The sequence below is a fragment of the Carassius carassius genome, chromosome 20 (genome assembly GCF_963082965.1).
Source record: "Carassius carassius chromosome 20, fCarCar2.1, whole genome shotgun sequence".
In the NCBI taxonomy this organism is placed as follows: domain Eukaryota; kingdom Metazoa; phylum Chordata; class Actinopteri; order Cypriniformes; family Cyprinidae; genus Carassius; species Carassius carassius.
This window is the reverse complement of record NC_081774.1, coordinates 18,835,481-18,851,876: the sequence shown is the minus strand read 5'-3', so window position 1 is coordinate 18,851,876 and position 16,396 is coordinate 18,835,481. Positions and strand designations below refer to the sequence as shown.

The following is a 16,396-nucleotide window of genomic DNA, read 5'->3' as shown; positions in this document are numbered from 1 at the left end:
ACTACACCCGGGTTTCTCAACTAGGGGCCTGGAGCCCACTGTTGAAGTGCCTTAGAAAACTTCTAAGGGGACTGCAAGATGATTTAAAAGGATCGATCACTTGAAATGAAAACTTTTGTCATCATTTGTCATCTGTCAACCAAGAAAAATGTGAGCATTATGTTCTTGACTTGCACTATGTATGTTCACTATGGCCTTCAATGCAAAATATATTTTCTTAATCTGTATTTTTGTGGTCTACTAGTAGAAATATCTAAACATCTCTAAAACGAGAAGCGAAATATGCATAACTTTTTCTTTACGGTTTTAAATATTTTAAGGCCTTCGTCGTCGATTTCTTTATCATGTTATAATTTACGATCTCTCGCGGCCATCAAGTTTTGTTCAAACTAAGAACTAAAAACAGCATCCATTCAGACAAGTCCTTCCTGTTATAATCCACAGCAAATTGAGAAATGAATAGTCAAAAAGAAAAGGGCAACCCCCAAAACGGTTTCAATACAAAATTTTATTACAAGATGATAGTCAATAATGGTTTAATAGAAAGTACTCAAGTGAAACATTACAACTGGAATGTTAACTGCCGTTTTAATGACCAAATATGGAAAGCAAATTCAACTATATGTATAAAAAGTTACATTTGCGTAAAAGATAGAAATCCACTTTTCAGATCAATTTGAATTTTCATTATTAATTATGTGGAAATCTGATTCAACCACAGGATTAAGAGAAAATGTTTTAACCATAGGTCCTAAAAGGAGGAGGTTAAATCTTGGCATGCATCAAGGTTGAAGAGCACAAGAGCGTACTTCAATGTATCCGAATTTCACTCCACCAAGTCAATTTCACATTGCACTCATAACCAGAAGAATGTCTGATAGTAAATACATGACAGTATGCACTTAAGTACATATAAAAATTAGCGAAAGTAGCTTTTACATGAGAGAAAAATGTATTCTTCATTAGACGTTGCAGGGAATGAATCATGGGTCACAGTAGAATGTTTTGCATTCATTTGGGGACCATTCAATCGAGCAGCACAATATTTCAAGACTTCATACAGGGAAGAGAGAAGTACAGAAAACTCCTGTTCAGGAGGACAGCAATCTCTCTGGCAACACTTAAGGACAGTATAAAATGGTTTCTCCAAAAACTGCCACCGTGACACTCAAATTCAACAGCTGCTTGTATTTTCACAGTGTTTCTTTAGATAGATGGGATAGAAATGATGAGGAGTGGTCATGGAGCTACACTACAATTAAAGGTGCTCTACAGTAGAAGATTCCTTCCCAGCAGCATCTGGCTTTCGTAACAGGAAAAAAAAAAAAAGTTTTTAATTATTGATGGTTGTTATTCTTTTTTGATTACTTGAACAGGGGAAAACATTAATGAATATTAGCAACAGCATTTAAAAAAGAAAAAAAAATTAAATCATACAAGAGTGAAAGAAACTAAGAAAATGGCAAGCAAGAGGAGCTAAGGACCAGTCTCTCTTTTTTTTCCACATTTAGCAACAATTCCTCTTCTGGTTTCATGTCTGACTGGGTCAAGCACGAATGACGAGTCAGCATCTAGAAGAAACACAAACAAAAACCAGACCCACCCACCAAATGTATATTTAATCAAAATAAATGGGCATTTTTTTCTCTGAATGGTCAGTTACTCAATATGAGTTTTTATGCAATATATGTTGATTTGTGTACATGAACAAAGTATTACATTTTTTTAACAAAGTAAAAGAGAGGAACTGATTAGTGTATTTAAAATGTCTTGGCATTTTGTTTGACTTATTAATTCTTAATTTGACCCTGCTTCAATTTTTTTGTGGGGAGAAAGTAAAATGAAAACACAAAAAGATTGTTCCTTCTTTACTGGCATATCATTGTCACCGAATCGATCACACTACAAAACTGTGGCAGTATTATTAAAGAAAACATCAAATGCTGAAGACCAGCTCAGATGGCAGAATGAGTCTGGGATTTTAATGTATGCTTGTAGTGAGCTCTTACCGTCTTTCTCACAGGTGTGGGTCATCTCCATCTCCCTGTTTCTGCATCTGCGCCTGCATCTTAGCGATCATCTCCTGCATTCGCCTCAGCTGAAAAACACACAAACAGTGTCACACACCGACCTGCACACTCAAACCTTTGTGTTTGGTTTGAGAGATCATACCTCAGCCTCCTTCTCCTGCAAGATCATATCCTTGTCCATTTCCTCTGGCTCCGGAGCCTTCCTGCACGACAAAGCAGGTATTAGGAGATGCACACAAAGCTGTACTGAGCACTGATACGTAATAAACAGTCATTTGTGACACACACACAGGCTTCACAATTACTTTCTCCTGTTGTCAAAACAAAACTATCGATTGCTTAAAAAAATTTTACTCTAAAAAAAAATATTATTTTACTAAAAAACACTTGTCATTTAAGATATTCCTGTTCCGATGTCAGGAAAACACAAGCAGACATTTAAATAATTTCATAATAAGACTATAAATCTGTTTATTTTTCCATTGCAAAAATATGCTTGGCATTTAAACTATTTAAATATAGGAATGTATGAATCAATTTCTCAGTTTTATCTTAATTTTGCAAGTACTCAATTAAATGCTTATCAATATTTTCAGAGAAAAGCCCTCAAATTAAGATAATTCAAATATAACAAATTGTAGCAGGCATTTAAAATATTTAACAATATTATCACTATTATTATGACTAGACAGTACAAAAATGTATATATTCTCATGAAACTGAGAAATTGATTCATTCACTGACAGCTCTTAAAATGACACAGCATTTACATCAATTAGCAAAATATTATTTGCTAAATTATTAAAACTGCGATTTACCAAACAACAGGACAAAATTTGTATTAGTAAACCACCAGCAGTGCTTTGCGTTGAAAGACAAGAAAGACAAATCCATGTTAATAGTGCAAGCGTGTGATTAGCGGAGGATGTTATATTTGAGCATTTGCATGAGTGAGACTGAAACAGAGTCTGTGTTAGAGTCAGGCTGAAGGACAGGTGCAGCAGTACCTCCCCCTCCTATCCTCTGATGAACACAGATCCGACCGCTCGCTGCACATCCAACACAGCACACCTTAGAACTGAACCTTTAGTCTCTAGAGAGTGTGTGGAACACAGTTTAACAACTGATTCAGCTTAAACCAGACCCTTCATTTCTGCAAGCAGATGACTATTTAGATTTGTCTTCAGCAAAATGAGAAGTGACTGTCAAATATGCTATTTTAAAACATCCACTTAGTCTTGCCAGGTTTGGGATATTCAAATATTCTGTGGCTACACTTGTTTTTTCATGGAGGTTGAGGGAGGAGGTGAAGAAAGACAAGCAGAGCAGTACATACGCAGGCGACAGAGGCAGTATATAACCGTGGGAGGACAACCTGCCGCCCCTTTTGAGGCGCTCCGAGCGGAAGTTCTCATAGTGAAGGTCCTGAGTAACTTCCTGCAGGTCCTGCATGTGGGTGCTGGACAGATGACAATAACCATCAACAGACAATAATGACAGAGACCGAGGAAATAGTACGTTATCTTAGAATGAAAACGAGGCTGAGAGGGACAGAAGTACAGTCCACTTTATATATTTGACTGTTTGAAGGTACAACTCATATTTTTTTGTAGATTAAACAATCAACTCAAATTTTCTTCACAGCCTTATTTTTTAAGTGTAAATTAGAATCAAGAGTTTTAGAACACTGGACTTTTAAATGACTTACATTAGCATGGTGCGAAGTTTAAGGAAGTCATTGTGTTCTGGGTTTTCTACCTCCACCACTCCCCATGGGTACAAACGCCCTCTCACTTTCTTCCCCTTCGCCTCAATCTGCTGGTTAGATCCCACCACGGCGAACGGTATGCTGGCCTACAACAGAAAAGATGAAGAGGAACTTAAAGTAAGTGGCCTAGCTTGGATGCTTGGTACCATCTCCTAAAGAGCAGGAAACAGTAAGCATCAAATGATCACAAAAAATTCACCCTCATGTTGGTCCAAATCTGTCTGATTTGTGTTTCCCAATTCAGTTTCAATTACAATTCCCAAAACCAGTCAGAATAATTCTCACTAAATGCTTGAAAACACTGAACTTATTTGATCAAAATGAAGTAAAAACCGCAATATTGTGAGATATCATGACAATTTAAAAAAACAGTTTTTTATATATTTGTAAATGTACTTTATTCATGTGATGGCAAAGCTGTTCAAAATAATTCTTTGATTCATAACATCAAAATGTTTTAATGTCACTTTTGATCCCTTTTAATGCTTCCCTGCTTAGTAATTTCAGTATTATGAAAAAATCTTACTGCCCCTTAACCTTTGAAGAGCAATGTATGTTCATGGTGCTTTTGTGTTTTTTTGAGAAGCGTTTAAAACACATGGCTTTAGAGTAGTGGTCGACCGATGTGTTTTTTGAAAGACGATATCTTGGAAAGCAGGGGGCCGATAGCCGATATAAAACTGGTATAATTTTTTTATTATTATTATTAATATTTAAGAAATTTTAAATCATTTGAAAAAAGATTAAAAAATAAATATTTAAATTAAACATACTAAAACTTTAGATGACAAATTATTTTTCATAAATAAATATTTTATAAAAATATAATTAAAAAGGAAGTAAACACTGTAACCAAAAGGGCACTCAGTATTCTGGGAAGTTTGTGAGCACTGGGAATCATATTTTTCAAATAAAGCCAGGATAACACTCATTTTACATACAGCACACAGTGAATATGATAGGAATATGACAGTGGACAAATGCATAAAGCGCAGCATAAATTTGAAATCATGAGTTTAAAGTTTAAAGCATTCAATTCACCCGAACTGACCATCATGCAGAGAACACGTGATCATGCTGGATAAAAATCACACTTCACAAGATCTCACCGCTAGATTCGACTTAGTTTGCAATGTTTGTGAAAAGAAATGTTCATTAGTCATTCAAAGATTTGTTTAAATGATATAAATGCATATTTGCTTAATGCTGACGGCAAACGAGAAAGTATTATGTTTGCCTTTTTATTATTAAGAATATAAAAGCAATCATTATAAAACATTTTGTATACATTAATTTCTTTAACCGTTCTATTGGATTATTAGACAGACTCCTATCTGTATTAGACAGAACTGTTAATGAGACGGCGAATAAGAGGGAGAATATGAGAACTGTGTGCTCAGGCGCTGCGTTCTCAGCGCTGTCAAAATAAAAGTCCCACCTCAAACACATCGGCCAAGCAAAAAAACTCGACCAAAGTTCATTATTTAAAAATTGCCAAATATCGGCTGACATATATTGGCCTTGGCAATATATATCAGTTGATCACTACTTTAGAATAACATGAAGCTGTGTAAGTGGTGATATTTTTTACTTTGGCTGAATTGTCTCTTTTTTTGTTATACGAAGATAAAAAAAAAAAAAAAACACATACCTTGAGAATCCGGGTCTGCTCTTTGAAATCTTCATCCTCATCAGACTCGGCATCAGGGAGATGATAGATCTTGATGCCATGCTCATCGATTTCATCCAGAATCTAGAGGTCGTAGAGAAATTCATATAGCCAACAAACCAAACATATGATTGATCCAGCTTTAAAAAAAAATATATGAATGGCTTACTCTGCGCTTGAGTCTCTCTCTCTCCCTCAGCGTCAGCGTATCTGCTTTAGCAATAACAGGAACGACGTTCACTTTGTTGTGAATGGCCTTCATGAATTGGACATCTAGAGGCTTCAGCCTGCAAAATTGAAGCATAGGAAAATCAGCCACTTAAATCCAGAATAGAACTGTGTGAAGACAAACTCAGCGGAAGGTGTCAGAAAATGTCTCTCGGTTGAGTAAAAATAGAGCTCACCCGTGACCCAGAGGGGAAATGAAGTAGAAGCAGCAGTGCACACGGTTGTCCACAATGTGCCTGCGGTTGAGTCCACTCTCATCATGCAGGTAGCGCTCAAACTGGTCATCAATGTAGGAGATAATGGTGTTAAAACTGTACGAGAAAAGACAGAGCACAACATGAAGCACTTGAGGGATCTAGAAACAACTGAAACATTCAAGGAGTTTTAACTGCCCCATTCCCTGTTTAGATCAGACTGAAAAGATCAGGATCTCTCGTCACATCCTTCTGAAAGAATTATAGCAATGTTATAGCTCCTTATCAAAGTCAGTCTACCTATGCTCTCAGACAACTTATATGTTAATGTTTATACATGCATCTTTTGCAAAATAACTACTATATGCCTGTATCTAAATGATTTTTACAAATTGGAAAAATTAATGCAAAAAAATGTTCTGAAACCAAGGACGCTGAAAAAGTGGATGAGCACTGTTGCACTGTTTAACAGAAGAGTAAAGGTAGCAAAATATGGAAAATAAACTAAGCCTTCCAAAAAAAAAAAGGCTGAAATGATTTTAACACACATGCTAGTGATATATTCTGTCGACTCTGGTACAAAACTGGGGCATTAAAATGTCAGGTTTCACTTGTATAAAACTTGTGTGACAGAAAACATTTCCTTTTTCAGACATGAGCGCTTCGATATCCTCTTCTCTGCTGTTTTAGTGCTCATATGGGTCAGGGAGCAGTCAGGAAGAGGTCACACATGTTTCCTGTCTCACCACTTCCACTAGCAGAACAGCATTCCCAGAACTCAAAAAAAGAAACTCGCTTCCTTCATTCCTCCAATGCTCTCTTTATTCTTCATGTCTCAAGTTACACCATTAAGTGTCTCTCTTCATAAAAAAAGCCAACCAAAGCTCTCTTAAAGAGACAGCAAGCAAATAAACTCATTTATTCACTCTCATGCCATCACAGAGATGCATATAATTTTATTCAAATTAACACAAATTAAGATTTCTATTAAATAAAAATCCATCTCCATGAATACATTGTTGCTCAACATTTTTTCTAATCCGATACTTTTATTCAGCAAGGATGCATTAAATTAATCAAAAGTGAAAGTAAAAGACATTATAATGTCACAAAGGTTCTCTATTTCATATAAATGCCGCTCTTTTGTATTTTCGGTAACACTTTAATATAGGGAAAATTTCTCAATATTAACTAGTTGCTTATTAGTTGCTATTAATCACAGCAGCAAATTAGTAGTTCATTATTGTTTTTGGAGCCCTCAATCAGCATAATGATTTCTACAGGATCATGTGACACTGAAGACTGCAGTCATGATGCTGTAAATTCTGTTTTCCATAACAGGAATATGAATATATATATATATATTCTAAATATTTCACAGTAGAAAACAACTATTATAAATTGTAATAACATTTCACAATATTACTGTTTTTGCTATATTTGATCAAATAAATACAACCTCGGAAGAGCCGTAACAAAAATGTCTTCCCAACCTAAAGCTAGTGGGAATGTACATATAAATGCAAATGAATATACGCTAACATGTTTAAAGTCTAAAAAGCACATTATGACTGTAATTAGTACAAACCAATGGATGAATTAATGTCTTCTGCAGCAAAACAATGTGTGACTAGAAGTGTGCGGAATATTGTTGACATTTATGATGACCATCACAGTAATCCTCACCAGTCCTGGCTGTTGATGGCATCACCGTATCCAGGCGTGTCGACCACAGTGAGCCGCAGCTTCACTCCACGCTCCTCGATCTCCACCGTCGAGGCCTCGATCTGCACCGTGCGCTCAATCTTCTCTGTAAGACAAGAGCACATATCAAAGCCACATCAAACAAGACTCAGACCCAGCCTTCTGTGCAAAACTGCCTCGTAAACATCAAGCCACATGTGTTGAGATATCTGAACATCTGATGTAACTTTCTCAGTGTTCAAACTCTCACCTGCAGCACCAGGAATGACCCTCTCTGGGTAGAGATCGGTGAGGAACAAACTGTTGATCAGCGTGGACTTCCCCAAACCAGACTCACCTGAAAACAGCAGAAGTGCTCATGAGGAAACACTGAATCATTATATCAGCTACAAAAACACTGATTGCATTTCCCTTCGCAAAGAATAAACCGCATAATGTCAAAGCAAACATCATATACTTCATCGTTTCGTGCAGTCATCTGTTCCTCTAGTCAGTGTTTTGTTTCTGTGTCTCAGTCGAGCTGCCTTCTATCATTTGCTGAAGCTGTGCAGCAGTGAAAGGGCCAGCGATCAGAGGTTCTGCATTCCTCTGTGATTTATTTTAAGATGATGGGATGACTGTAATATGGGCTCACCCTCCCCCACAGCAGAGCTCATTTGTGTGTCAACAGCTGTACACACACACACACACACACACACACACACACACACACACACACACACACACACACACAGTGCTGAGGGGGGAGTCCCACCCATCTTAAAAAAAACTAGGATTCATCGTCACTGCACTTTTCTTCCCACAGTCATTTTCACGACACAATAACTATTTAAACATGAAGTACTATGTTTTCGACTACTAAAATGTATTTTCCCTCCAAATATGGAAGCTGATGTTTCTAGGATGCAACATTTTTCCTTAATGTTCACGAAGAGTTGTGCACACACAAAATAAAAGAGAAAAAAAAGACAGACCTGAACACAGGAAGGGAAGGGAAGTCGTGACCTAATGGTTAGAGAGTCGGACTCCCAATCGAAAGGTTGTGAGTTCGAGTCCCGGGCCGGCAGGAATTGTGGGTGGGGGGAGTGAATGTACAATTCTCTCTCCACCTTCAATACCACGACTTAGGTGCCCTTGAGCAATGCATCGAAAATTCTGAGTATAATTCTGAAATTATAATCGCATAGTAGTGTTGTCACGGTACCAAAATTTCAGTATTCGGTACCGATACCAGTGAAAATCCACGGTTCTCGGTACCAATTTCGGTACCAAAGCAAAACACAAAAATATGATAATTAAAAAAAAAAACTTTTTATCACTAAAAATAAAACCAAAATGCCATTCTTTATACTTATTTACAATTGTGTTTAAAGTTCTTCTACAAGTAATATAATTATGAAAACCAGTAAACAAGTTTCACCCAAATTTAATTTGTCTTTTAATTTATGAAATTTAAACATTTTATTTTTTGGTAAATAAAGGGGATTTGCTATTAAAATTAAAACATAGAAGAAATATTGTGTGATTAATTTTTAATTAACAATAGTAGCAGTATCACATACATTTTACAAAATAATAGTAATATTTCTAGCACAATGCCTTTATGTAAAAATGAATTTGTAATGAATGCATATTTGTCATTTATCTGAACTTAAGACTGGCGGTGATGCTTAAGATATTTTTGTTCATTGAGGGTTTCCATAACAAAAAAAATTGTTATAGATCATAACAATTATTATTATAAGATAATACTACTACTAATTCTACTACCATACTAACAATAAACAATGCACTATGGATTGATGAGCTGCTGGGTTCATTAATATTAATCACGTTGTCTGCGTTCGGTCGAACTGATTTGCTGAAATCAAAACAGGGAGGGTAAAAGATGAGCGCCAGCCAATGAAATTGCCATTTGCGCATTAGCCCCGCCCACTACCGGAGAAACCGGCATAACTTCTGCTTGTTCGAAAATATGAATAAATGAACTACATTATTTTGACAGAAGACAACAAAGAATATAGTTTACATGTAGCATGTCGATTCAGCGTGGTAAGAATCTCTCTCTTTGCATGTGTGAGAAACAGAGCTATCAGCAAAGCGACGGCGAGTCGTGCTCCTTCACAGAGTTTACAGTTCGGCAAATACCATAGACAGTAAAAGAGGCAAATACAGGTGTACTGTGCGTCCATTGAGATGAATTGAAAAGTACAGATCGCTTGATGGAGAGAGAACTCTGAAGCGCTCAGTCAGTGTTCAGCGAGTGAAAATATATCTGCGCCAATCTTATAATAGCCTCGAACACACACACACTGGCGAGTAAAATCTAAGAATTTATTAGCCAATGGCTAACAATAGACATAATTTACTCGCCCTGAGTAAAATTTATTCACTGTTTTGACGGTTTTCCGTGAATACCTTTAAATTGACACTGGTTTTACTCAAATGAAACGGTAAAATGCTTGTGAAGTGACTCAGAACAGTTCTGGTGATGTTGTATGTCCTCATTATTGCAAGCTCATGCGCTTCACGCGCAGATTTCAACCAACTTTTACGGCTTAACATTTACAGATACTGGTCCATATGGAGATTTGATTTGATTAATTTATGCTAACTTTGACAAATTCCGTGACTGTCCATATTAAAATCTAAGTTTCATTTTCATGACTGGATTTTGAGATTCCGTCCGCGTTTTCTGCTTCGCGGAAATCATAGCGCTGTATGCATCCAGAACCGGGTTTGAACGGGTCCTCGGTACCACCGGTACTTAAAGAAACCTGGTACCGTGACATTTTCATTTTTTTAGTACCGACTTGGTACCGAAGTACCGGGTCTTTTGACAACACTATCGCATAGACTGTTTTTTATCTATATGCACAGGAGAACTTAATTCAAAACATGTGAACTGTTCTTAACCTGATTCTAATGTTCAAGCTGCGATGAAACAATAGTAGCGAAATATATTTTCTTCTGTATAGTGACATACACCTTAGAGTAACAGATTATTAAAAATATGTATGTCATGTATGAACTTGGGTTCTATGGATCGGTTATTAAATACATTTTGAGATGTGGGTGATGAACACAAAGATGGAGGGAGATGAATGTGAGCTGGATTATTCACAGTATTTAGAAAACAGGGTGAATTTTCATTTAATGTTGATTTTAATGAGATTAGACAGCTGTACTTTTTATGCAAAAGAAACCAGCAGCTTGAACTATGACACCCTTTTTTTAAATCTACGTTAAAATATACTCAAAAAATGAAATAACAGTATTGAAGTATGTAACATTTGCATATTTGTGATTTTATTTGTTCCTATGTTTCCTCTAAATATAGAATAGATTTCAGCACAAAAGTTTTTGTTGAATCGTGATTTTTTTGTGAAAATTTTCATACACAAATTTCATGCACAATTTTGTACATGCACATGGTTAGTGAATGAGACCCATTGTGTTAAGGCTGACATAATGGGAATATTTGAAAGAGGAATGGCAATTCCAATTATACAAACAACAATTGAGTTGTTCAAGAGTGTGATTAGTGTTTATTGGCAATATTTCCATGTTTATAACAAGGCTCAATCCAAACATCACATCAGTGCTACTTACCCACCACCATGAGAGTGAACTCAAAGCCCTTTTTGACTGATTTCCGATGTACTTGATTTGGCAAATTCGCAAATCCCACATACCCAGGAGTCTCTGGGTTTGTAAGCTGTCCCTGCTGAATATAAGAGAGCAAAATATGCACAAGTTTTAATACGCTGTTCTCTGAAATACTCGATTCTCTCAAATGCAATTCAATTCAGATCTTAAATTTTTTTTGAACATCCCCAGTTTCCTTGCACATCAAACTCTACATAAAACTTAAACTGTGCACAACGTCCACCCGTCTGCTCTCATTTCCTTACCTTCAGTTTATCGGCTTGAGACATTTTGAGCTTGAACCAAACCTAAAAAAAAATATATAAATATTTTTTTAAAAAGGACTCATTTACAATTTAGACATTACTACTTTTACATTAAAGACCAACTGTAGGCATTTAAAAAATGGTCCATCAAACAGAGCTTACATGCACGAGAAAGCGGTCGATGAAAAGGTTTCACAGCTCTACAGGAACAGGAAGTCAGTTCCTGTCTGTGAGCATCAGTCTCACCACAAACCTGCACCAGCCATTTTACGTTAAGAGCACTAAAATCTAAGCTATGTTTACTCATTTTAATCCCGATAAAGTAGTTAATGAGATGCCCAGATTTTTGTTGAACGCAGTTCAGAGATTTTCTACCGGGGGCCTTAATAAGACTGAAATATAAGAGAAAACAAACATTACAATAATCTTTAAAGATCTTTTAATAAACCCCCCACGACAATAACCGTTCTTTCTCTCTCTCCCAGGGTTCCCACTTGAAAGGTGAGGTATAGCCCAATAATAAAATCATGATTTATAGACCTGAAAAAAATTACGTAAATTAATAAAATCTTGTAACTTCATGTACATTTTTCATGTACACTTCATGTACAAGTTATGACAGTGTATCAAGTAGAAATACAGCAAAATGTAGCTTGCACACACACTCACTGAAGTGAGTAGATTGAGACACATTTTGAGACCCAAACATGGCAAAATGCCACCGAAGTCCTAAAGCTAAGATAACTCAGGGACAGACTAAAATGGTATAAATCAATATTAATCAAATGAGCAGAGACTGAATTAACAAGATGAAAGAAAGAATTGATAAGATAGGAGTGAAAACTTACATTTAGTCATTAACTAATTATTAATAGGCATTATTATTACTAGTCATTATTCTCATCACGTACATAGAATACATGTTTTACAATTCGCAGTAAAAACTGTATAAGAGTATTAAACAATAAAATGGTTAGTGCTGATATTATGAGTTTGAGTTTTATTCGAACAGAACAACGATTTTAATAGTTTTGTTTAAAGGAAACAGCTCCTCGTTCCCCCAGTAATTAAACAGAAACCGACTTTGACAAGGCAGAAACACATATTATTTTTAGGCTTATCGCGTGAAAAGTGAGACTCGGTAATGTAAATGCTATTAACTGATGTCGGGTCTTGAGGTTTGATTCTCTCTCGCAGCGCACTGTGACACGCCTCTGTTAACGGAGCTCATTCAAAGGACACGAACGACGCTAATCTTCAGACGAGCAGAAGTCGCGCATTAGATAAAACCTGACCTGTGCTGTGATCTGAAGCACAGACATTAATTGGATTAATGGTTTCGATCTACCTTTCAGTCGCAGAAAATCTTGAGTTCGGTACCGCAGGAGGTCGAGGAGACCAACAGCCCAAATTCCTGAGATGCCGGAAAACTCTCACTAAACGCCGAAAGCAGAGAGCACAAGTGTGAAGTAAGAAACGTGAAATAAGCTTGTTTCAAAATAAAAGTCCCGTCGCAGCTCCGTAATCTGTTTTATTACTGCCTTATGCACTAAACATACTTATTAAAACATAAAACCTACATTTAAAACAGGGTTATTCCAATTCTTGGGTATCTCTTGATTCCTTTCCTTTTCAGATTTAATTACATAGAGATAAACACAGAAATATAATGCGTGTAGTATTTTGTTTAATATTATAGGATTTCAAAAATAAAATTTATTCTAAGTGTTTAACAAGTTTTAAAAACACTACGGCCACACTACATTTAATTCAGTAGGCTATCGGATTTCAAAAACAATTTTAGCGATTTTAGATTAAACGTGTGGTCGTCATGGCAGAACTCAAAAACAGCATATACAAAATAATAGCATATAATAACATTTAAAACATAAAACAAACAAATCAAATATTTTGAGCATCCAATGTATCGTCAGTGGTTTAAATTACAGCCACAGGCCCTATATTCAGAATCTCACAGATATAAATAACATTTATGATTGGCAGTGACCTCTTGTGGTTATAAACAGTAGACAGTTGGTCATTATGAATTTTACAGAAAAACAAAGGTACAGGATGTTACTGAACGTAATAAACGTCATAAAGGATAAACGTCACAGGATGTTACTGAAAATACGTGAAAAATACTTGTATTTAAAAACATATATTCTAATTTATCATAATGAATGGTGATTACTTTTTTCCTTTTTAAGAGTAAATATACGTTTTCTCAAACAGTTGTCTTATACAGACATTACAATATGACACATGCTAAAGATTATCAGACTTAATTCTTTCTCACTCACGCACACACAAACAATACCTTGTGAAACAGAAAACCTCATCTAAAAACTCAAAATATTTTTCTTTTCATAACTAAGGTCAAGCATACCAAAGCAAGTAACATGCCATGATAAACAGCAACAAAGATTATTTTAGATGTATGGAAAATAAATAAGACCTTCTGGATTACATATTTAATTGCAATGACATATGACACTGATATGTGACACCAAAAAAACAAAAAACACTGCATTCTGTTCATCCCCCATCAACTCACACTGAGTAAGTATTGCAATGCTTACAGGGCACCTTTCACGTAAAAGCTCAGTTTAATTTGCTCTGGCACATTTGAAGTCTTTAGACTGCATTTAGTGCTTTTCGCAGAAATGCCTTATTGCAAATGTCTCTAACTGACTGCTGACTGCTGTGATTTGGGGCTTGCAGATAGGCAGGCAACAATGTCCCCCGGCTTTATCTCCAGTATTAATTTCACAGGGACGAGAGAGTGGCTGAGATAGATCATGACACCTCTAAGGATTTGAGCTGTCTCCGTCAGTCCTCCAACACCAATATTTCCATGAAAGGCTATTAAAGCAAAGCTTGACTTCTCTCAAATATGATTAAAATAAGCACAAGATTTATCCCCCAGAGCACAGGAAATCTGGAGGATTGCTCTTGAAGAGGTTTTCAAAATGCACCGCTTGAAGATGTCACTAGTGCTTTACTATACTGAAGAAAGTCCAAAAGTAATCAGAGTCAGAGTTTTATTTCATGATTAAATGCCTGTATTTACAGATTCATGCAAAAACACTGTAGAAATTGCTTGAAATAATTTTGAGTGGTCAAAGGATTTTTGGGGCGTCAAACTGTGTATATGTTTGTATGTGCATGTATTTATGTATAGGTAGCTATATGTGTGTGCATTTATATAGTTTTTGAATGATACAAATGTTTATGTGCATAAATGCATGCTTTGCCTTTACATACACTTTTCCTCACATTTCAGTACAATTTATTACAGTGTTTGTTACTTTCCCTTTTAATCTATTAAATACCTTTTATTGATTATCATTTTCATTATTATTATTATAGATATTGCAATGGTGCAGATATTTGTCAATCCTCCTGGGTAGTGGGAATTTAATAAAAAAAAAAATAATTCTTTCCAACTTCATTTAGTTAAATGCGGAGAAAAAATATATATATAAAAAAGAAGAAGAAAGTTCCTTTAATGATTCTATCTCCTGGACACTCTCCTTTTATGTCTTTTTTCTCAAGCACTGCATTTTCCATCTTCCTTATTAATTTGAAAAGATACTTCTGACATGATATATAAAGGAAATTATATTTTGGGTCCTGGGTTACAATATCACTTTTGCTTAGAGGAAGAACAGATTATTCTGGTCAATTTATGCTGTTAGCGACTTTAATCTAGCTAATCACTCTCCACAGGGGGCATATTGTCATATGCATTAAATTTCTCTTTCTCTCTTTCTGAGAATGTAGAATGCATCCATAGATGCAGACACAGCTATATAAACTATATATTGATAAAATTGCAATTAACATTTTTTACCTGCCGCAATGACCAAATATTTAACATATAAACATATAAAGTAAACATATTATACTTATAATTACTTATTTTAAACCTAAATGAATTAAAATGTTATAAACATTTGTAATTTTAAAGAAAAGTGCCTTATATTTATTGGTGAATGCTAAACTCTTTTCACACTACTTGTCATTTGAGGTGATAAAAGCAGGTATCTAAAAGCAGGGTCTGGATTTGATAGCTCTTTCAATGGTTATTTTATCTACCTGTAAATGGCAAATGAAAAGCAATCAGCTTCCCAGCATGATCAGTGCCACCCTATGTCAAAAATCCCTCAGTCCAGGGAATACAATCTCATGATGGACACAGCAATTCACCAGCTGTCCTGTGGTCAGTTCATGCCCCTCTCATTTATCTGAACAATTCACACAAGCAGTGGGCTCAAGGCATACATTAGGAAGGAATCTTTCCTTTGACATGGAAGGATTATTCATGGCTAACGTGTTTATCTGTGGCAAGAAAATCCAGGCGTCTGCAGATGTTCCTTTTTGGACATAATGGAAAATCATTTCTTTAAACTTCAGTCATTCTCATGCACTTTGCATTTTTACAAAGACACAACAGTTGGAAGCATGGGCGTAGGTTTGGTGTCAGCTTTGGTGGGGACCCCCCCCCCCCCAGGAATAGGAATTCTTTTGTTGTAAGATACCAGTGATTTAATGGTGATTTCCTTTTTTATTTTAGACTGTTGGCAATACAGAATATCACAATACAGAAGTGAATCTACTTCATCTCATTATATTGTATCCTGACCCTGCTATACCATCCTGTATACTGTCCCTAAAGAGCTAGTATAAGTGTATAATCTCAAAAATGCACTCTCAAAAAATCTAAACCTGAGATTGTGTAATGCTGAACAACCAAACGTTTTATTAACATAAATTATTATGTACATTAGTATTTACACTAACAAAAGATACTCTGTCACAAGGAAACAAATCTAAATAAATAAATATAATAACCTTTTTCTATTATAAACACTATTTACACTCCA

The 16,396-nt window shown here is 35.7% G+C and overlaps 1 protein-coding gene across 2 annotated transcripts; it reads right to left on the bottom strand.

Moving 5' to 3' along the window:
* Positions 1 to 488: 488 nt before the first annotated feature.
* On the bottom strand, positions 489 to 12,991 carry LOC132096592 (septin-2B). Of its 2 annotated transcripts, none has more exons than XM_059502039.1 (13): positions 12,856 to 12,991; positions 11,508 to 11,549; positions 11,206 to 11,320; positions 7,844 to 7,930; positions 7,576 to 7,699; positions 5,872 to 6,006; positions 5,637 to 5,754; positions 5,450 to 5,551; positions 3,739 to 3,884; positions 3,367 to 3,489; positions 2,173 to 2,233; positions 2,010 to 2,098; positions 489 to 1,571 (listed from the first exon to the last, which is right to left on the bottom strand). In XM_059502039.1, the coding sequence occupies exons 2-12, from the start codon at positions 11,529 to 11,531 to the stop codon at positions 2,018 to 2,020; spliced, it is 1,116 nt and encodes a 371-aa protein (XP_059358022.1). In that variant the 5' UTR covers positions 11,532 to 11,549; positions 12,856 to 12,991; the 3' UTR covers positions 489 to 1,571; positions 2,010 to 2,017. The 2 variants fall into 2 exon arrangements, with proteins under 2 accessions (XP_059358022.1, XP_059358023.1); XM_059502040.1 differs by having other exon boundaries at positions 3,406 to 3,489; positions 12,856 to 12,989.
* Positions 12,992 to 16,396: the final 3,405 nt, after the last annotated feature.